Genomic DNA, 24,050 nt, shown 5'->3' with positions numbered 1-24,050 from the left:
ACTTTGTACACATTGTAACGTTAGCCTAATCTGATTATGCTGGGATAGCCGATTCCAAGGGTGACGTTTACCTCCTGACATCTGTCCTGTAGTTTTATTCATTTTAGACGTATTGTTTATTATTGTCATGGACGAAGTGATAACTGGAAGCCATGTTAATCTTGGAATAATACGGCCACCGTAGGAGTTTAAACGCCCTCGGAATTGAGAGGAACAGAAACTAATTTTCACTGGGTAGTCATATACAATTTCACCGCTAGATGGGGGTAAAAATCACACAGTGTAGCTTTAAAGACACGTTGTGATGATCTCACCTGTAGGATCCCAACAATAGCTTTGAAGTATCCGATGTGGAAGCAGGGCAGCTCCAGATCCAGATATCCATAGTGTCCGAGACAGTCCGCAAGGTTCTTCCCACAGGTTTCACACGGCCTGTCCTTCTCGCTGGTACCCTGAACACATGAGAGATGAGCAAGCCTCGTTTAATCATCTAACAAACCATGTTTCTGTTGTATTAAGAGAGTAGTGTGTGTATTAGTGGTGTCACCATGCGGTGGTCCAGGACTCCATACTGCAGGGGTGTGTGGCTGGTGTCCTGGCTGTACAGGTTCTTGCTGACCACCTGAATATGAGCCTGTTGTCTCATCTGTTCTGCTGATTTCATGCCAAAACAGATGTGACTTCTGATAAAGCCAGAGAATCAAACATCAATATTACTCATTATTACATGCATGAACAACTTGCACATGCATGAACAAAGTCATACACACAACAAGGACAGTTCAACAGACAGACAGCTGACATGATATTTGAGTGTAAAGTTCTGATGAAACGTGTTTATCCTGCATGCAACCCACAAACTTACATCTTTTTGGCCACATCCGTCTCTCTAAACTGCTCCTTCACCATGACTGCGGCGCGTTCACGCAGTCAGCGTGTGCAATTAATATATTTATGCTGATATATGCGTACACCCCAGCGTTTAATGAAGGTTTCGTCTGATCCTTGTGCCACATGCAGCACTGCTTACTTTGACGACGCTGCGTGCGTCCATGAGCCTCTCATGAAGACTGAGCGTCGCCGGCGTCTCATCTGCGCACAGCGACACCTGCCGACGGGGAGCGCTCTGAAAAATACATTCTTATTCGAAGTCTTGTTATAAAAATGTATATTTGGATCAGAAGCAGTTACATTTGAATGAGTGTGAATTAAATACATTTTGGAGGTTATTTCAGTATGTTTTGAAAGGTTCGAAGCGACATGGACGTTTGTATTTTTAGACACGGCCACTAGATGTCACTGCTCTTTTATTTATAAACCGAAAGATACAGTACATGAATAGTTTAGAATTATTTTCAGTGAGACTAATAATGAGCACCGGAGATGTTATTAATTTATTCAAGTATCTGATTTGCATAAACAAACTCTGTTTGACACCAGGGGCGTAGCAGCCATTATAAAAGTGGGGGGGACAAAAGCTGTAGGCTATGTGACCATAGGACGTGACCCAAAGGTGATGTTCATTTTCCTGGCTCAAAACGAGGCGGAGGTGGTAAAATCCTAATAATGTTTAATAATAAGATAATTAAATGTGTATTTTTTTGTAGATCATCATATACCCTAATGTGTTTCCCACATTATTTTTGTTGGTGGAGCCTGGTACCTCTAGGGGGGTCCGGGGGCATGCCCCCCCGTAAGAAAATTTTGTACATTTTAAAGATAAATTCATTAATCTGGTGCACTTTGAGTCACCCGAATCCACTGTTAAAAATAAATAATCCACCCACAAACCGCCCGATGATATTCTCTGATTTAGATATCTGCATCTGATCACATTGCAATTATTCAAATTCTGGTATCAAATTATTCAAATTATGGTAACATATCACACTGAAGTAGGCTGATTTAAAATGAACATTTATTTAAAATAAAAGTTCTTCTTTTGGCAAAATTACATTTCCTTATAGCCTAAACAGAGGCTTTACTCCCTTCAAACTTAAATTGTCAATGTTTCATTACATCACTGTTTGAAAACACAATTTTTTTTGTACCTTTTAAAGGCATTTTCCCCCTAATTTTATGCTCCATCTTTCATTTTAAATTCTTAAATTTGATCAATATATTAAATTAAAATAATAAGACACTAGGCTGTTACCAATCAAATTAAATAATTTACATTGAAAAATTATAACTGTATTAAATTAGATTATTTTAAATATTTTTGAATATACAAATAAGGAATGTTGAAAAGAATGATACTTTATGAAACTAAACCGCCAGTAGGAGGCGGCAGGCGACCGTCTTAATGAGCGAGTCATTGAGTCATTCATTCAAACGATTCGTTCAAACGGCTGATTTATTCAGAATGAGGCAGTTTATGAATGGGTAATTGAATCTTTGACTCAACCGATTTGTTCAAAACGCTGAATCATTCAGTAATGCAACGAGTGTTGTTGTGAGATGCGCGTTCTGCTGTGATCTTTGTTTGGGACTATTTTCGCTGATGAAACAGAGCAAAAACAGTCATTGCGACTAAAATGTAAGTGAGTACATTTTTGAGTAGGCTACATCAAGTAAAATTAATGTAAGTTAATTTTAACTGTTTGTTTATTGAACTGTTATGAAACCAGTCTCAGTTTCAATATTGATGGCATTCAGGAAAACAGCTGGTCGTGTGTAGCCTAGGCTATATATTGTTTCTTAACTAGGATATTGTTTCTAAAATGTTATAACTTCACGAGCCTCGACAGCGCACATTAGGCCTATATTATTATCAACTATAGGCTATCAATCGCCACTTACATCAAATGAAATAAAACAGAATCATCCATTCCTCACGTTTTCGGTGATTGCCTGGTTATTTTTTATTTTTATATTAAAAATTGTTTTAATCAGGGCATTTGTCCGAAAAAAAAAAAAAAAAAATGCGGGGGACAGAATCACCGGTTTCTAAAAGTGAGGGGGACGTGTCCCCCCCGTCCCCCCCGGTTGCTACGCCCCTGTTTGACACTAATGAACACCTGCAGCCTGCAATTCTGTTGCAAAATCGACAAGTAATTTCACCTCATGTTCAGGAAACAGGTCATTGTGTGTTCATAATTACATTTTGTGAAATATAATTTATAAAATACCTGAGGGTCAAATTATATATTACGTGAAATATCTAGAGGACACATTTGATCTAGACCCAATACCTTATTTTCAGTAATGCTGGATTACTATAGTGGCGGTTGCCGCCACTCGTTTGCCGCTTAAAAAAGAAAAAGCCGTTAGTCGCTCGTGCTCGGCTCAAGCTCGTGTCACTCACTGCCGCCTCTGGAGATGATGAATCTTAAAGGCTTTGATGTTGTTGGTCTTCAGGACTTAAAAAGTGATTGGAAATACAGCCTTCTAACTTAATACACGTGAATATTGTGTCAGCTTTGGTTGTTCCATCATAACGAACCACAAAGTCGCCATACCCTTCATCCACTCTGTTCCCCAGTGGTGGAACAACTCGAGCTGCCGACGATCTGATGAGACCATCACAACAATCGTGAGTGTACAACTACAAACAAAGTTATTTAAAAAACCTGCTCTAGCTTGTAATCTATTTTGTATTTGGCATATTGTTGGCTCTTATGATAATGTTATGATTCCAGCTGTATCTATCGGTTTGCCAATAGGTGGCGCTGTTTGATTGTGGTTTGTTTACAGCAGAAGCTAGTTTTGTGTAACCTGGGGCCTGTACCATGAAGCCGGATTAGGTGGCTAGCCAGCTATGTTTCAGCTTAGTTTCCGCCAACCCTGGGTTTTAGGTACTATGAAAGTAGCTTGGCTTTAATCGGTGTTCGTTGCCATGGTATCTTACGCTGCACGGCTAACCTGCTCCGGGGCAGGTTATGTTCTGGATTCAAGATCTCAGACTGAAGTTTGACCAATCAGCTGAGAGCAAAGAAACATATAGGTGACGTAACTTATTCCAAGTGTCTGTTGCAATGACTTCACATTTTCTTCCAAATCCGGTGGATATCTCAGCGCAAATTGTTTGACGAGCACTTCATAGAGAAAGAGTTTTTAGCCAGACAAAATCCTCTTGCCTTAACTGATAGTTACTTGTATGAAAGATACAGATTTTCCGCGGAAGGAATGTCTTATCTTTGCGAACTTCTTGAGCTGCACATAAAGAATTTAACACGTCGAATTCATGCACTTACTGTACCGCAAATTGTATTGCGTTGCGTTTTTTTTTTTTTTTTTTTTTGCAAGTGGTACATACTTGCACGGTGGGTGACGCACAGAAGCTAGGGGAAAACATATGTTTGTCAAACCATTCGCAAGGTGGTCCTCGCCCTGCAGGAGTACATGAAAAGTTTCATTAATAGTGTTCCCCGGACATTTATCGACCATGTCCATAAAAGAGGGCTTTTATAAAATTGCCAGTAAGATATATTGATAGGGTGACATCACATGAACACTTTTTTTTTTTCAAAAAGCAAATTTCACAAATGTACTATACAATATAATACATGTTAAGAATTATTTTAAATCTTTTTTATGATTCTTCTGTTAATCTTATGATGGGATTCCCAAGTCATTGCAACATGTATGCAGTCTATTGTTCCAGTCTCCACTGCTCTAGGGGAACATGAGGCAGATTATGTTAATAGGAAGTCCTATCACAACCATAATGTTCAGGTAGAGATATGTTAGATGATTATTTTCTGTGAGATGAATCTTTAAATTAATAGTAACATTAACAGTTATAATAATGATCTACTAAACATTTCATCTGCAGACGACTTGTGGTCATGAACATATGATCAAGTTTGTATGCCAAATGGCCTGGCTCAGTGCTTGACTCAAATTTTCTGTGAGTCTGTGTTGTGTGGCACTTTGAGGAAAGCAAGTTAAATTTGGTTCAGTACAAAACACTGTTAATTTGAACTGAGATAGAAAAACCTACACAATAACCCCCTATCATGACCCTCAGATAGGGCCACAACACCGCTTCAATGTGGCCCTCAAACAAGAGTGAAGATAAAGATGACCTTTGGCCTCCTAAAGGCACATTAACTGTGTTCGGCCCTTAAGAGTCACCAGAGCGGGCATCACAGATAGTGGCGCAATGTGCCATTCTGCACAATATAGCCACCAGTAAGGAGCGAGAAACACCACAAAACCAGCTTCTCCCCGGTGAAACTGACCTGATCACACTTGACCACCCAGCTGGTGCAGATGTAGATGCAATCACCATACAATATTACACTTAATAAAAGCACATTGAAACTGCACATAGGTCTCAAATTGTTTTATTGGTTTTGTGGGATGAGAGGGAGAAAGAGAGCAAGAGAAAGTTGCATTAATAAATATTCATACTAAAGTGTTACTAGATAGATAGATAGATAGATAGACTATATAACTATATACATACTGAGATCAGTTTTATCCAGCTGTTTGATTTTGTTTGGAGCCTCCTCAGCTCACAGTCAGCTCCTTTAGTGTGCAGTCTAGTTCAAGACTCCTTTTGTACAGGGCCCTGACTGAGTCTGTTTCCACCTGAAACATAATTCCACCACAAACATGATCATTACAAGTTTTCTGGAGGCTCATCAAAATCACAAAAAGTTCCTTGACTTCCTACAAACACAGGACTGACTGTAATTTATGTCAAGGGTTTGAAATCCTTACCTTGTTCACATTTCTTCTGAAGCCCATTGAGGTGGAGGCCTCAGTTTCTGGGGCAGGTTGTGAAAAATCCTACAATAAAAGAGATGTGTAATGGCCAGTCGCTTTTTTATGCCACACATTGAAATGTTTTCCATAATAAAAAGCCCAGTGCATTCACATCAGCAACTGTCTGAGAACACACAGACAGAGTGTCTTCATTTCCTCCACCCTAATAAATAAAAATAGGCCAATGTAAAGCATAACTGTTGTAAAGCAGGTTATGTTTGGTGTTCGGTCTGCTGTATACTGACCTCTGTGTGGGAGACTGTGTGTGTGTGTGCTGGCTTCAACAGGGACACTGTATTTCCCTCTACTGCAGAACATACAGTCATGTATTGCACACGTACCAGTGTTACTTGCTTAGAGGAGCCAGCACCAGGGTCAGATTGTAGAGCACCTGTAATTCCATCCATAATCGGCCGTCCCTTATTGCCTACTCAGAGCCAACTCCTCCGCCAGTGTATTCTGGTTTTCTGAATTTAACTCTATTTCTGTTTGCTGCAAACAAGTGTTTGTGATAAAATGTTCACAAAAATAATAAAAGGTTGTGGTAAATACTCACCACTTTGAATTATATTTTTATATTTTGTCTTTATCTGCTGCCAAGAACATTTGGAGTTTGGGTTGCATCTAAAAATCAATGAATATTAATCTTTCTTAGTAGCCTACATACATGCTCATTTTTTTATATATTACAAAAATAGGCTATAGGCTATATTACACATAGGCTACACATACATATAGGCTATACATACATACTTTTACATAAATATAGAACGTATTTGTTTAACTTACGCATTAACAATCAGTAATCTTTCTCCAACAGTCTTCTCTTGCTTTTGCAGCAGAGAACGTATTGTTTCGAGCTTGAAATACATATTTAAATTCATCGTAATTATGAATGATTATCTCTTGCTCCTCCGCGGAAAAATCGCGACCCGCGATTGGTTGTTCAGTGTCGACGTCACTCTTTTATGTGCACGCGCGCGTGGAGTAATCATAGCTTGAGGATCAAAGCCTGAGTTGACAGAGAAAGTTGATGAGCTGCATCATGGTACCAATAAAGCCTGATTGCATCGGTTTGGTTTTGTCAACTCAAAACTAATCCTGTAACCCCGAGTTTGTTCAGCTACCTTCATGGTACAGGCCCCGGGCCTATACTCGACCCGAGCTGGACTCAAACCTGCGTCTCTGGCATGGGAGGCTGGCACGCTAACAAGGATGCTAAAGACCACAACCGCTAGCATCAGTCGCTAGCGCGTTTCTTAAGGTTAGAGGAGTGAGGTTTGCATGTACAGCTCTTACTGGCCTAACATTACATCCGAGTGAGTTGATGATACTATGCAAGCCTGAGGCATTTACTGTAAATATGTTTATTATGACTAGTTATTAAATAAAATGCGAAAACCTTTCTGTCGAGAGATGTAAATAAATTTTACCATAGTTTATTGTGCATTGTTATTGTGCATTTATTGAGATTTCTATATTTTAAGTTGTTAAAGTCCCCCTGTAGTCAATCATTTAATCCCTTAAAACTAATCTTTGATCACCAAAATTACATATTTAAATATTTTCTATGCCTTTCATGCCTTAAAACAGCTTGAATGTAACTCGACACCCTTGCCTCATTTAGTATGCGCGGTTCTATGAATATGCAAATGAGCCCCGCCTCCACTCACTCACTCAGCTCAGAGATCCACTGGTTGACGATCACACGTTGATCTGATTGGTTACAAGGTAGTTTGTGACGTCAGAAACACCAGCGATTTCAAAGCGTGTTTTTGAGACTGTCTTTGGTTCACTGCAGTTTTAAGGAGGAAATACTCAGCAATGCTGTCGACTTATGAATTTACACATGCTTTGTCTTAAAGCAGATTAAAAACACCATATAGACACATAAACAACATTAAAAGCTGGATTTTCACCACAGGACTTTAGGATATTTATAGTCTGCATACTTCTACTCTACAAACTTGCAAACTTGCATTTGTAACAGAATCCTTAACGCTTTCAGACTATTATTAATTAAAATTTTGTTAAAATAAAAATAATTGAATTAATTACTATATTAATTCCTCATAGAGCATTTAAGCTTATGCACCAAACTCACCATTGGCCTTCAGTTCTTACTGTGCTTTTTGTTGTAATTGGACTGTAGATTTCAACAGAATGTGATTTCATCTTCAAGTTCAAGTTCAGAGTCTGACTCTGTAAATCTGTTAAAGGATTTACGCGCCCAGGCTTTTAAAAACCTTTCAAAACACCCAGGAAAGCTCTTGTCAAGCAGCATCTCTGCATTACAGTGTTAATATCTGAAGGATCATCTGATGCTGTAGAATAGATGAAGCTAATGGGGTCCAGCTGAGAGACTAAAAGATGTTTTCAGTGTGGAATAATTCGATTTCAATCTCCGTAACATCAACGTGCAATGATTTATTCATCTGTAGTTTGTTTATGGCGTCTGTTGAGATTAAGGAAGCTTTGGTTAAGTTAACAGCTGACTAACCGGATGTCGAGTCTCATTAATGTGCTTTTATCCACCATCATCGTGTAATGATTTACTGTAATCGCATTTTAAAACTGTGGATAAGGAGAATGTTTTATGGCTGGTTTTGTGCTCCTGTGAATATTTATATGGTTGTTGGTTTTCGAGAGTCTTGCAAGTCTTGTTTGGGTTTGATCTTTGTGCAAATCCCGTTCTGAGGATGAAATGATGAATAAATAAAATGTGTGTGACTGTGGGTGTGTGTGTGTGTGTGTGTGTGTGTGTGTGTGTGTGTGTGTGTGTGTGTGTGTGTGTGTGTGTGTGAAAAATGAGTCAGTAATGGAGTTGAAGGAGAGGTCAGAAATATGAAATGCAGAGGATGGTTATAAAAAGTCTTTTATCACGAGGGCCATCTGACCATTACTGCTCCATCACAACACCCTGTGTGTGTGTGTGTGTGTGTGTGTGTGTGTGTGTGTGTGTGTGTGTGTGTGTGTGTGTGTGTAAAGTAACTAATGATGCTTTCAGACAGCAATGCAGTTCTGCCCAATGCTTTACAGCAACACATGCATCAACACTTCACTGCACAAAAAAAAAAAGAAAAGAAAAGCTAATCATATACACTCACCTAAAGGATTATTAGGAACACCATACTAATACTGTGTTTGACCCCCTTTCGCCTTCAGAACTGCCTTAATTCTACGTGGCATTGATTCAACAAGGTGCTGAAAGCATTCTTTAGAAATGTTGGCCCATATTGATAGGATAGCATCTTGCAGTTGATGGAGATTTGTGGGATGCACATCCAGGGCACGAAGCTCCCGTTCCACCACATCCCAAAGATGCTCTATTGGGTTGAGATCTGGTGACTGTGGGGGCCATTTTAGTACAGTGAACTCATTGTCATGTTCAAGAAACCAATTTGAAATGATTCGAGCTTTGTGACATGGTGCATTATCCTGCTGGAAGAAGCCATCAGAGGATGGGTACATGGTGGTCATAAAGGGATGGACATGGTCAGAAACAATGCTCAGGTAGGCCGTGGCATTTAAACGATGCCCAATTGGCACTAAGGGGCCTAAAGTGTGCCAAGAAAACATCCCCCACACCATTACACCACCACCACCAGCCTGCACAGTGGTAACAAGGCATGATGGATCCATGTTCTCATTCTGTTTACGCCAAATTCTGACTCTACCATCTGAATGTCTCAACAGAAATCGAGACTCATCAGACCAGGCAACATTTTTCCAGTCTTCAACTGTCCAATTTTGGTGAGCTCGTGCAAATTGTAGCCTCTTTTTCCTATTTGTAGTGGAGATGAGTGGTACCCGGTGGGGTCTTCTGCTGTTGTAGCCCATCCGCCTCAAGGTTGCGCGTGTTGTGGCTTCACAAATGCTTTACTGCATACCTCGGTTGTAACGAGTGGTTATTTCAGTCAAAGTTGCTCTTCTATCAGCTTGAATCAGTTTTTCCCTTTTCACACCATTCTTTGTAAACCCTAGAAATGGTTGTGTGTGAAAATCCCAGTAACTGAGCAGATTGTGAAATACTCAGATCGGGCCGTCTGGCACCAACAACCATGCCACGCTCAAAATTGCTTAAATCACCTTTCTTTCCCATTCTGACATTCAGTTTGGAGTTCAGGAGATTGTCTTGACCAGGACCACACCCCTAAATGCATTGAAGCAACTGCCATGTGATTGGTTGATTAGATAATTGCATTAATGAGAAATTGAACAGGTGTTCCTAATAATCATTTAGGTGAGTGTATCTTGTAGTCTTTTCCAATAAATAGAGCAGCAAATACTTTAGAAGCAAATTTGATAAAATTAGGTTTTTGTACACATACAATTTATTTTTATATGGTCAATAAGTCAAGATATAAAAATAATATTTAAGACATTATTAATACAGTATTTTTGTAAAGCAACATTTTATTATAAATATAATTAACTTTAATTTTTAATATAAAATATTTTTAATAATTGTAATAATTAATTTAAAATTAAAATAATAGCAATGAGATTTTTTGCAGATTTTTATAACGCATTTTGAAGCATCACAAAACATATGCTTTTATTCCTGTAATGCATCATGATTACAGTACATGCATTCAAGTATATATATCACAAGACATGACCTAGACACCTGTGTGTGTGTGTTTCAGGTAATGTCATTACTGAAGGACACCAATCCTGTGCAGCAGATTAAGGTCAGTGTGTGAAGAGTCAGTGGCATATGTTAGCGTTTAAGCTTTAGCGAGTGTCTGTTAAGCTGTGTGTCCTGAAGCTGAAGAAACAGACGAGAGAGCAGGAGAATCACTCGGATTTAGGCTTAATTAAAATAATGTCAGTGTTCATCATATCAGTGATCATTAGAATGCATTTAGGGTTCATTAAGAAAAATCTACTTAATGACTGCACAGTAAACACATACAGTGCATTTTCTGTTTAAGTGAAATAACATTAGCATTAATTGCAACTTCATTTACTATTTTAAAAAAGTATGATGCAGTGTAACAATATATTGCAATACAAAAATGCAACAATATCTATAATGGATAGTGACAATATGTATTGTGTATAGTTCAAAAATTCAAGTTTACAGAGTTTTAGTGTCAGTACTACATTAAATTACAATATATAAAGTTGAATAATATAATAATGCAATGAATATTTGTGTATAATTAATGTCAGATGTCTGACGTTACCAGTAAAAAGTGGCCTACATTATTTTAAATATATCTAGTGAAAGCATATTCATCTATTTTAGCTTCAGATTCATGAATATTGTTATTCTGGTGTCTCTATTGTCCTGTGCTTTGGGTTTCCAGCACCAAGTCCAAGACTATTCATTTACACACACAATGTAATACCAAATTTAGCATTTTAATCAACAGTAAATTTTATCATATGTCTTGGAGTATCGCAATAACATCATATTGTGAGCACGATGTATCGAATCGTGACATGAGGGCATCGTTATGTACAGTCGTAAGCCAGTATTCTGTTCAGTATGGCTTAAGTAATCTGTAAAATGACATTGAAGCGTTTAGAAAGAAGATCTGCACACTGACACGCAGTAAATGCACCGATTTATTTATTTAGCAACCATAATGTCTTAAAACATCATTGTGTCTGTGGTTTCTGAAGGGTCAGTGTGCAGAAGTGGTTTAGCATGTTATCTTCATGCATATGATGTCGCTCTGTCAGCAGCCAATCAGAGCTCAGCATATGGAGCACCAGAGGAAGGCATCAGTTTCTGTTTCCTGTTGTGTGTGTGTGTGTGTGGCACGTTATCGCTCATTAGAGCTCAGCACACCTGCATGTGATAATATTCATAACGCCGTTTATGTTCACACAGCAATCTGTGTTATCAGGAGCTGCAGGCTATAAAAAACAGCAGAAGAGGAAACACGAGTGTGTGTTTGCATGCTATCGGCTTCAGTGTGAGAGAGAGAGTTACTCTGACATTTAATTAATCGATTCAGGTCATGTGACTAAATGGCCCTTTGATGAACCCACATGTTTGAATCTGCTCGGCCACACCTGAGCAACTACACAAATGTGCTTCTATAAGTGCATGCAAATCACATGCTAATCTACTGTATATAGGCACACTTCAGATCAAACCAAGGCATTTAAAGGGATAGTTCACCCAAAAATGAGCATTTTCTCACCGTGATTTCTCCTGTGAAACATGAAATGAGATGTTAAGCAGAATGTTTGTTACTATGGAAGTAAAAGGAAGCAATAGGCTTGAAGTCATATTTTTGTGATACTTTATGGTGCTTTTTTGTCTGAAAGTCTGTCGTTGGATCTCATTCTGCTCTAACATCTTTGTGTACATCAAAAGAAAGAAAGCCGTATGGGTTTGGAACAAAAATGAGGGCGAGTAAATGACCAAATTATCATTTTCAGATGTCAACTTTTCTTTTAACCTTAATGCAGATGCATATATAGCTTGATTCAACTCGAACCTGCATTTGTGAAACCTCATGCTTAAAGAACAGTGGTGTGAGCGGCCTGAACGCGTCTCACGTCTTCAGACGGGCCGAGGAAGTCGTTCGGTGTGTGTGTGTGTGTGTCCCTGTCCGTAACACCCCCAGGCCACAGGCTTGTGTGTATTTGCATATGTGAAGATAGCAGAAAGGCTGCATGTGCAGATAAGTGGAGACGGGCAGAAATCAATGCAGATGGTGACCTTTAACACAACTCATGACCCTTATTGTTCAGTCCTGTCTTTCATACACACACATGCACACAGTGGTTGGAAACATGCCTGTTTATTTATATATATATACTGATGTTACATTGTTAAGGACCACAATGGAAATAAGCCTTTAACTTGAACTGAAATCTTCATTCCTGGTACATAAACCTGTCAAGATTTAATACGAAGTGTGTGTGTGTGTGTGTGTGTGTGTGTGTGTGTGTGTGTGTGTGTGTGTGTGTGTGTGTGTGTGTGTGTGAGAGTGAGTGTGTGGTTTAGGGGTCATAATATACAGTTTGTACAATATAAAAATCGTTATGTCTATGGGAAGTCCCCATAAAACATGAAAACACAACGTGTGTGTGTGTGTGTGTGTGTGTGTGTGTGTGTGTGTGTGTGTGTGTGAGGTTTAGGGGTCTGGTTAGTGTAAGGGGACATAATATACAGTTTATACAGTATACAAATCGTTACGTCTATGGGAAGTCCCCATAAAACATGAAAACACAACGTGTGTGTGTGTGTGTGTGTGTGTGTGTGTGTGTGTGTGTGTCCCTGACGTCACGCCCAGTCAGGCTGCTGCTGCCGCGGATCTCAAATATGTTCTTTGTTAGTCTGAGCTTTACTCCGGGGAACCGCAAAACACGGAGTCCGGAGCAGCGCGAGGATCACTCACTTCAGCCTGTAAAACATTACACTATACAGACACACACCCTTACCCATATTTTATAAAAGATCAAATCTAAAGACAAAAATTCTTACTGACCCCAAACTTTTGAACGCTAGTGTTTAATGTTACAAAAGCTTTATATTTTGAAAATATACGTTTTTTGGAACTTTCTATTCATCAAAGAATCCTGAAAAAAATGCAACAACATTGATAATAATAGTTAGTAATACATGTTTCTTGAGCATCAAATCATCATATTATACTGATTTCTGAAGGATCATGTGACACTGAAGACTGGAGTAATGATGCTGAAAATTCAGCTTTTATCACAGGAATAAATGACATTTTACTATTATTCACATAGAAAACGGTTATTTTAAATTGTAATAATATTACACTATTTTACTGTATTTTTTAACAAATAAATGTAGCCTTGGTGAGCAGAAGTGACTTATTTTAAAAACATTAACAATTTTTACGGATCCCAAACTATAAATATATATAAATATATTTTTTATATAATATATATAATTTATTATTATATTATGTTTTATTTTATTTATATATCTATTTAATATAATTTACAACTATATATATATATATAGACCTCTCTCTCTCTCTCTCTCTCTCTCTCTCTCTCTAAACACAAATATTTTATAATGCTTAATTAATTTAACATAAAAGATACTGCTCTATTTTTATGTGTGTTTGTAAGTTAGTGTGTTTAACCTGACAGTTTTTGCTGCTTACACAATTTGGGTCATTGTCCCCTCGACGCGCCAGAAGTATTTGGATTGGGTTTCCGCCAGAATCCTGGATCATTGAGACCCAGTCCGTGTTTTCCATCTGTCCGCGGTGTGTGTGTGGAAATAGAAAGAGCTGGATGTAATGTGACACTGAACTGAGCAGATCATGAGAGAGAAACACAACACACTTCAGCAGCTCAGCGGATTCTGTCACTCATCCTCCGGTGGGGTTTAACCGGTAAGACCGTGTGTGTCTTCTTGAACTGTTTCGGGGTGGTTATGAGTTTTGAGTTTTGAGTTTATCTTCATCTCCGGAGTCCGGTGCACGAGCTCCCGGTGTTCTGACGGTGCGCGCACGCGCGTGTGTGCGTGTGCGCAATCGGTTTCAAGCGGGATCGCAATTCGGATCATTAAATCAGGTTTAGTCATCTCGATTCGGATGATTAAGTTATGTTTAGAAGATTCGGTCGATTCATTCATTCATTCATGGCTTGGTTCGCGAAATTATTCGGATGTTTTGCACACATGGTTGCATTCATTCATAAAAGCCCGAATTTTGTCTTGCATTTGTTGAATGTTTGTGGTTGTTTTGGAGCACAGTTTACATTACAGTTCTCATTTTAGTCTCTTACTTATTCTTTTACACAAATAACAAGGTACTATTCACTTTAAATTCACTTTAATGTGTAGGGTTGCTTGCAATCACACATTATTATTAGGCTACGATAACATTTGTTATTGGTGTTTTTGATTTTTATGTAAAAAACATGATTCCAGACAAAAAGCTGAAAAATACGCATTGTATAGAGAATATAGCATAATTTGCATCTCATCTTTGTTTAACACTTTTAACTAGTAATACAAATATACACATGAGTCATGACATTCATGCATACTTATACACACCTAATAATAGAGAAGAAAATGTGATTTGTCACTATATAATTGTTTGTATTGTGGACAATGGACACCGTGAAGTGTTACTTCAGTTACTTTACTTTTTTTTTAAAGTAAAAACAAAAATGTCAGTATTTGAATTATTGAGTGTGAAAATTTTTAAGGTCATAAATGTGTTTTTGTGGGTCTAAAGTAAAAGCAGGTGTGTGTGTGAGTGTGAGAGAGAGAGAGAGAGAAGATGCTGCTGTTTCATGCCTGGACATCTGCAAAAACACAAGAACCAAAAACCAGACATAAAGCTGCTCTCGAACCATTATATCACTCTCTCTCTGTGTGTGTGTTGTGTGTGTGTGTGTGTGTGTGTGTGTGTGTGTGTGTGTGAGTGTGTGTGTTGGAGGTATTTCTCTAGTTGAGTCATTGACCAGCCCTTAAATTCCACTCTACAGTGAGTGGACTTTAGTCACTAGTAGTGATTGTACTGTGAGTTGCATAATGTTCTGTTTGTTCTATTGCTGTTTATGCATATTAAAAATGAACTCAGACGTGATTCTTGGTAGCAGTGTTTTGCTCAGAGAAGCGCGAGTGATGTAAGTGATTGCAAGCTCTGGTCGCTCTCATGTGTCTCTCGCGTGTTTGTAAGATCAGTGTCCAGAAACGTGAATCTGAGGAGGGATTTTATAGCCTCGCCCCAAAGTGTGTGTGTGTGTGTGTGTGTGTGTGTGTGAGGGGGTCGCCTGTCCTATTCAGCTGTAGATGTGGACAAAAGACACATTGACATAGAGCAGTGTGTGTAGCATCATTTGTTAAAGGGGTCATGAATTGAGAAATCAAATTTTCCTTGAACTTTTGACATGTAAGAGGTCATTGTACTATAAAAATACTCAACTTTATTGTTAGTCCAACAAAATTACTCATTTTGGATTTTTCCGCATTATTACGTAACGTAAAGAATATCCACGCCTACTTCTACATCATCGCCTCTTTAGCCCCGCCCACTTATTCACACATGGCATGTGGTAGTCAATACGAGAAAGATGCAAACATTACTCCAGCAGCAAAACCATAAAGGATTACAAGACGTTTGAAGTGGCAAGTTGTGGGAAAACACAATCTTTGCATTGCCTTCCTGGACGACACATTTGTTCGCTTCATTTTATTGTGGATTCGTATTTAAAGTTTTAAACAAATCGCGGTTCGACACAGGCTTTTCAGAGAGACTTGTTGTCGGATTATCGGATACAGAAGAAAGCATGTAGAGAATGCTACATTTTGTTATTGTTTTGATCGAAGCCATTCGCTGGGGTGGACAATATTTCCAAAAAATTTAATTTCACGATCTTATAACAAACAATCACGATCTGAGACACGATCTTCCCAATTTATCGAGAATATCCAGACTTGAACAAGCCTATGGACTTCATCTAGTTTCACAATTTAAAACACAGTATTGCATTAAACAATCAGTTGTCAAAATGGTCATCAAACCCTGAGATAAACTTTAAAACACTGCATAGTCTTCACTGTACGAATTAAATATGCACTGATTCTTATTAAAACTACTAAAGTTATTCGGTCAAGAGCAGAGAGTGAGTTTGTCTTTAACATTATTGACAGACAGCAGCCGATATTTACATTAGGCTTTAAGACCGAATGCATGGATCTAATATAATGACACACATCCATTTCTTTCCCAACTGTTTATTCACTAAAGACATAACTGACTGTCTTTATGTACATACTTGCCAAGACGGACATTTTGACCTATTCTTGTGTGTATTTTACCGCTTACACCGTGTCCTAACCAGACGCAATGCGATAAGACTCCAGCGACAAATAATTTCTGTCCACACTAGACGTGACTGTGAGATGTGTAAAAATCAATCAAAACCCACAGCCAATCAGAACAGTGTGTGGGCGGAGTCAGCCAATCAGAACAGCGTGTGGGCGGAGTCTCGCGGCACAGAGTAATCTCAACGGCACTTGCAAGAAAATGGAGAAGTAGCTACATAATCAAATTCACAAATATTACACCATTTAAACATTATTAAAAATACATAGGCTGAGTTACTAAAACAATCTTTGTCAAAGAATGCACTTGTTTGTTCACAGTTTGAACGTTCTTGTTTCCATTTGTTTAATTTCAGGATCTGAGGTGAATTATCCACTGTTGCTTTTACAGCTTCAAAGCTGGAGCACTAAATGATATTCAAAGTCACATTACACGCTTTTAACATTAAATAAAGCACATAAACAGTGCCTGAGATTATCATCGCCACACTTTGTGTTTGTTGTTCCGGCGCGACGTCGCAGAAAAATAGAAACCGTTTCTAAAATAGAATCGTCGCGTATCGCCGTCGCGGCTGGTCAGGACAAACACTCTGATTAACATGGAGAAGAACCTTTTATCGTGTATCGCGTCGTGTGTAGTTAGGACACTGTGTCATGCGTCTGAAACCCCAAGTATAATTTACGTGTCCGATTTTAGCTCCGTTTCGCAGCACGCACACAGAAAGCACAAGGGGATCAATCTCTTTTGCAGTTTAATGCGCTTGTTTTAATAACTCCTTTATTTATATAGCGTATTTCACAATACAGATTGTTTCAAAGCAGCTTTACAGTGACAATAGGAAATGAACGCAACAAAGATTGTTTTGGCTTTACAGCAGCTCTCTAGAATAAAGTCATTGTCTGGCTTAAGTACGTTTTTAATTGATTCATTTCCGTTGTAAAAATCATTAGTTATTAACTTAAGGGCCGCTAACACGACACTGTGTAAAGCATGTGCCGCTGTAGACTGCATTTTACGACAGTCCCGTTACATGATTTGACTGATTCGGACATTAAGTTTAGGCTTTTAAGGAGGGGCGAAAGCACAGCGCTTTAAAGGAAAGGAGCGGCATGTGGCATGATGATCATTTTATCTTGATTATCACGTTTTTATAATCTTTGAAAGCCAAAATCCAAACCGAAACTAAAAATTGATTCATCGCACAGCCATACTGCTGTAAAAAAATAAAATAAAATGTGTCACCACGCGTGAAAGTCACATGATAGAGACACTTGATATAATCAGGCATCTATTAGGCAGTAATTGCTGTAAATAAAAGAGAAAATCTCTGCGATTCACTTACGGATTGAAGATTGATCACAATATAAAATCATCAGATCGTGAATTTAAAATAATGATGCGCACTGATAAATCATTTAGAATAAATACTGCAATATTCCATTTAAAAGATAACTTGAGTATTGTTAATTTTGATTTCATGGGGTCTTTGAAAATCATTTTAACCAGACGGTCATTTTGTGTGTCTTGCGTTGGTGTGTGTTTTGGGTGTGTTGCGATAATCTATCTTGCTCCGCTGTGATGAGACGCCTGCGAGTCGGTCTACATCAAACACACACACACACACACACACACACACAGAGGTCAGGTCAGATGGCTGGCGAACACCCAGCGTTTAGATCTGTGGAAAGGTCACTGACCTCTGGCTACATCCAGAAACACATCCGTTTGCACAGACGCCACACAAACACACATTACCACACCTCAATTAAGACAGTTTCCTACTTAATTAAATATAAACTATTTGCTGGAGATGTTTACTTCCCTAACAACACATGAATACACACAGAGTTCAAAATTAGCACTGATCAAGATTTTTCTTTTTTTATTGTTTAGATGCTTGGACATTGTGCTGGTGGTTTGCATGTTATAACCCTAATTATATCTTTAAATTGATGGGTTTTAGATAACCACCACTCCCTCACATAGATATTTTATCCATTGCATCGCATCTCCACTTTTTATTAACCTCATCAAACTGAGTGTTTGGTAATTTCAGAGTGTTTCAACCTCATCATTTCTAGTTGTTTCCATGTTTTCAGATGTACATTTCTGACTTCCAGGCTGTGAAATGTGCCTTTCTGATTGGCCCTGTGCTGTGGGATGTGTGTTTGTGATTGGCTGATGAGGATGAGAGCCATCAGCACACATTGGCTGAACTGAAAGTGTCTCTCTGTGACTCGGTGCACTCAACCAAATGAGTTTGATACACCAGATCTGTCAGGCAAATTGAGAAGAATTGCCACGCCGGTGTCTGAGTGCACCGGATCCAGCTAATGGGCTTCCAGAGACCGATAAAACAGACCTTTAAGAGTGTGTCCTGCAATCACTGCACATTTACGTCATACAAAAGGTTGCTCACAACTCCTCTGATCCAAAAAGAGCCCGGAAAATCCTGTTTTGGTGATCTTGCGTGACTGATGTGGGTTGAGATCATCGATTCATTCAGTCAAACTCTCAGTGACGCGAGGACGTTACTCACTGTCACGTGACGTAATGCTGTTCGCTGTCCTCCAACAGCCTCAGTCTCTGTTGAACTTCTGAAAACAAGAGTGATTTTATCTGCAGCCGGTGAGAGAATGTGGTGTTTTCAGTCTATGAGTCAGGACGAAAACACTCGCAAAAACAAGCACTTATCAGCAGAGGTCGGTCAGTGTGTTTTTAACGTTGTGCTCATGTGGTCTATGATGCTATGGAGGCTCACAGATGCTTCACACACACATGATTTGGGATGGGAATCATGAGATATGAAACAATTCTGGTTACAGTTCCAATTAATGTTTACTCACTTTTCCAGGGAAGTTTGTGTAAGCCAAATATGCTCAGATTTAGCTCAAATACTCATCATGATATATATATAGTTTATATATGAAGAGTTCAGATGCAAAAGCCTCTGAGTGCCATCTGAAATTGTCTTCTAGAATGATCATTTTTATAAAGTTTGTATATTTAAGTTCAGTAATTTCACTTAAATGACAATTAATAGGTAATTTGCATTGCCATTTAAGTGAAATTATTGAACTTAAATATACGAGCTTGATAAAAATGATAATTCTAGAAGACAATTTCAGATGGCACTTAGAGGCTTTTGCATCTGAACTCTTCATATATAGATAGATAGTTTGTGTAAGCCAAATCTGCGCAGATTTAGCTCAAATACTCATGATCATGATATATATAGTTTATATATATGGGTCAATGACGTGACGGGTCATTTCTTTTGTCCAAAGGCCTTAATAATAATAAAAAAACAAATATATAACATCCAAAGTATGTAAGGTAGTACAACTTGATCTCTTTTACTGAATCCAAAAGGTTTTAATTATATTTTACTACATATATATAAAGGTATTTTAAAGATTTTGAAGTGTCAAAAGGTCATTCGGTAAAACCGATATAGTAAATATTTAAATGGAATAATATTGTTTTTAATAACTAAAGGAACTACAATAATACATATATAAAGCAGATAAGGCTTTTTTTTTTTACATTTCCCCTTTTCTCCTTTCCCTGTGCAATGTTTTACTTGAATATGTTGGAGTGTTTAGAGTAGTCCAATAAATGATTACATTTATGAGATCAGTGATAATTTGTTTTAATATTTCTTCTATGGTACACACTATATACTATCTCAACATCAATGTCAAATCAGTTTTTAACTTTCAAATCAGTGGTTAAACCGAATGACCATCTTGTAAAAAATTTTTCCATCTTGTAAAAAATGACAAAAAACAGTGTTAATTGATTGTACAAACCACAAAATCTTAAACTAAAAAAACTAAGTAAACTAAAAAAATGGTTACTTTACAGAGAAAAGAAAGCCAGGGAAAATCTGTAAATGGAACATTTCAGTAAGTGCCTTTTGTGCTTTTATGCAAGTGCATTTATTTTTTTATTTTTAGAAAATGTTTATTTACTATTTATTCAAGTTTTTTATTTAGGATATTTAATTTTTTGACACTTTATTTCCATGATCTAAAGAATGATTGTTGTCATTTGAAAGTGTGTAGGCCTACTTGCATTATTATGCTGTTATATTATGATTTATATTCAGTGGCATAAAATGGTCTTAAAGGGACACTATGCAAGTCTGAGTGTTTTTTCTCTACGAGCTCCCCCTAGTGTCTGGTAGTGTAATGCTTTCAAACACTCTGTCGTAAAAACGAACTGTTGTCCCTCCCCCCTTGCCACGAGCAACCCAGCTGATCAGCTGTCAACCCAGCTGAGCAGAGGAACCGGCTATTTCAAAACCAGTTATGTCTACCGAGGCAAGTAAAGCAATACTTTCTTTCCAACTGATGGCGATTTTTTTATTTATTGTGTTGTCATGCATACTAGTATTTTTACCGGGAACGAACGATATGAACGAGGCGAACTACTGCTTTCGTGTTTGTTTGTTTGTTTGTTTTTGGGAGAATGGGCATGAGCATAAAAAAATATATATATATCGGAGGCTAATATTTGTCTAAAGTTATATTAGCAAGGTCTATAAGTTCATCTGGTAGAATGATGGTTTACCTTTGCTTGTCTAAGAAAACATCAGAACGTTTTTTCTAGCTCGATCATGATATGTGCAACATGTTTATTGCCTATTATCAGACGCGTTGACTTAGTGACATAAAATAAAAGTGTAAGTTACACAAATAAAACCGACAGAGGAACGGCCAAACAACTACAGAAATCAAACGTGTTTGCTATGACAATGCTAACATCAAAGTTATAGTATCTAGCGTAGCTACTAGTAAGCCCCTAACAGACAGCGGTCATAATAAAAACCTTTACAGACAATAGCAAACATCCTGAGGTCGCAATTACTTGAAATTTAAATATTAAACACAGTTTATTCCAAAGATACTTAACTTACAAGTGCAACAGCAGGATCAGCATCCGTTTTGCAGGCTTCTGTTTCTCTCAGTTCTCACCATTCTGAAAAAGCCGGTCCGATATATTTACTCGAGTCTGACTTCTTGCTCGGTCAGTCTCCCGTTTCCTCTTTCGTTGGTCCTCCGACAAAGATTTCCTAGCTTTCTGCTTCTTTTTTACAGGCTCAGCCATAACTCAATCTATCGTTGCCCTTTGCTTATAGCTAGCCCGCCGGTGCTTGAATAGGGGCGTGTACGTGTGCAGTGCCGTCAAGCAATTCGTTACATCGCGAGACCTGATATCACGCGATACTTCCTGACACCGACCCGCGTCCCAAAGTTGCAAGTGAGTTTTTTCCGCTCTCGGGCACCAGGGGGGTGCGAAACCACCACCATTCAACCCGAAATAAGTAATATAACCATTCCACTGACTCCGAAGCTGTTCAGTTAAGGTTAAAAAGTTACCTAGAGCACCTTTAAAATGGCAATAATATCGTTTATCGCAATTATTTCTGGGACAATATATATTGCACAACAAAAAGTAGTTATCGTGACAGGCCTAACTTGAACACACACGTCACTACACATCAAATAACAGCGCTCTTTGTATTAAAGCAATAGCGAAGATTAAAAAGCATTTGGTTAACAGAAAAGATATTTTCCAACATCCACATTTTTTTTTATGTTCTTTGTACTGTATTGATTTAATTCAGTCTTTAATTGATCAAATCTAAGTCTTTAAAAGCCTTTAATTTGGCTTATAAACCCTGCAGATAGCCTGTGCATGGTAGTTTAGGTCTGAGAGACTGGTGTGTGATGTGTTGCGATTTGAGCAGTTTTGGGGGCATTTACCGGCCACTGACTGGATGTGTGTGTGGCTGAAGTGTGTGTCTGTACATGCAGTGTTTGATCTTCATCGTCTGTGATCTTCCATCACGAGTCCTGAGTGTCTGCAGACCGGTGACATGATAATGTCACGCTCGACTGCGTCTCCATCACAATGAAATGAAAGCGTTCCGGTGCCGTGAACACCAGCAGATCCGGGATATTACTCTCCTTCCAGATGAACGTGCGTCCCGATACTGAGAGATGATCTTGTGCTGAGACACACTCGTATTTTTTTTTTTTATCTCTGGCTATGTCTTCGTTAATCCGGGTACATTTAAAAACTGAGTATGCGTTTAAACACGCTCTCCGTCCACACTCGCGTTTTCAAGCGTTTTCCAAAAGTTTCTCATCCACACTGAAACGTCGGGAAAACGCTAAATTCACCTTTAATGCGCATGCGTGAACCCTCACGAAAGCTCACTGAGACGAGATGGATGGAAAAATAAATGATGAATTTATCACGCAGTTCTTCTGGCAGGATCATTTTATTTAGCAAAATATCTCGGCATCACTGAAGCGTCCGGGTCGCACTCACTCACCATTACGTGTTCGGTCTAAAACTGCTCTCAGCAAATGTGAGTAAACTTTCGGTCATGTTTGCAGGACTGTGATGTGAAGAGTGTGCGAAGTAACATATTTTAGCAACAGTGTGAAAGTGAAAAGCACATAACAGGCACAATACCGCTATAAACATGAAGATCCATTGGTACAATATGCGTCACATGACTAAACTTACATCATTGTTTTCAAATGCCTCAGTTTGGACCGTCCACACTAAAACACAAAAACGGCGTTTTCAAACAGAAGGACAAAACAGAGAGAAAAATATGAGTTTTCAAACTAAGGGCCTTTTCACACCTACCTTGTTTGGTCCGGATTTTCTGACTTTTCAGTTTGATCCGAATCAAAATTACAGGTGTGAACCCTCCCCCGGACCACGATCCGGATCAAACAGACCAAATTTGGTCTGACGAAAAGAGGTAGTCTCAGTCCGGATCAAACTGAACAAAGGTTTGGTTCGTTTCTAGTGTGAACGCATTTTCTGTATGGTTCGGACTTTCAGAACATTTACAGGAAGTCCCGGTGGTTCCCGTGTAGCCTAAACCACTGAAGAAGAGTATTAATGTGCAGATCTGTCTGTCCTGCCCACAGCGTTTCTTCCAGCACACACACACACACACACACACACACACACACACACACACACACACACACACACACACACACACACACACACATTTGTCCTGCGTCCTGCCGGCGACGCTAAAATGTTCGCACAACGAGGACGTTCATTTGGCGAATGTGAACTAGTCTTGAGTATAGTCGGAGCTGCAGGGAATGCCGTAATAATAACAGTATAGTGGCAACGATATGCGTATGTTCATTCATTCTTGTCAAAGTTTCCAGCTGAATTGACAACTCGCTGACTAGGGGTGTAACAATATATCGCAATACAAAAATGCACCAATATGTATCGTGGATAGTGACAATATGTATCGTGGATAGTTCACCCAAAACAAAAATTACCCTGTGAGAAAAAGAGTCAGTACTACATTAAACTACAATATATTATGTTGAATATAATGTATAATAATGGGGGAATATTAGTGGGTCCTGATAATGCTTATGTTATAAGTCTTATGTTACCAGTAGGGATGCAAATTATCGATTAATTCATTAATCATTAATTGATTGACCTTATCGATCGATTAACGATTAACTGATAAGCGGCTAT

General features: G+C 38.5%; 2 protein-coding genes across 2 annotated transcripts in view; one reads left to right on the top strand and one right to left on the bottom strand.

Annotated features, from left to right (window-relative positions):
• polr3a (polymerase (RNA) III (DNA directed) polypeptide A) overlaps positions 1-1,077 on the bottom strand; it is a 54,351-nt gene extending 53,274 nt beyond the window's left edge. The window contains exons 1-3 of the mRNA XM_079851158.1: positions 866-1,077; positions 548-683; positions 315-452 (exon numbers count right to left, since the gene is read on the bottom strand). Of these exons, the coding sequence (XP_079707284.1) occupies positions 315-452; positions 548-683; positions 866-909 (318 nt within the window). The 5' untranslated portion in view covers positions 910-1,077. The remainder of the gene's footprint in view (positions 1-314; positions 453-547; positions 684-865) is intronic.
• Positions 1,078-13,930: 12,853 nt separating this feature from the next.
• The window catches only part of LOC307146864 (zinc finger MIZ domain-containing protein 1), a 59,596-nt gene continuing 49,476 nt past the window's right edge, over positions 13,931-24,050 (top strand). The window contains exon 1 of the mRNA XM_079851174.1: positions 13,931-14,060. The gene's annotated coding sequence lies outside the window, so the exon portion shown is untranslated. The remainder of the gene's footprint in view (positions 14,061-24,050) is intronic.

The sequence above is a fragment of the Squalius cephalus genome, assembly GCF_949319135.1.
Source record: "Squalius cephalus genome assembly, chromosome: 19".
Lineage (NCBI taxonomy): Eukaryota > Metazoa > Chordata > Actinopteri > Cypriniformes > Leuciscidae > Squalius > Squalius cephalus.
Note: the sequence above shows the minus strand (reverse complement) of the source record. Positions and strands in the feature narration are given on the sequence as shown.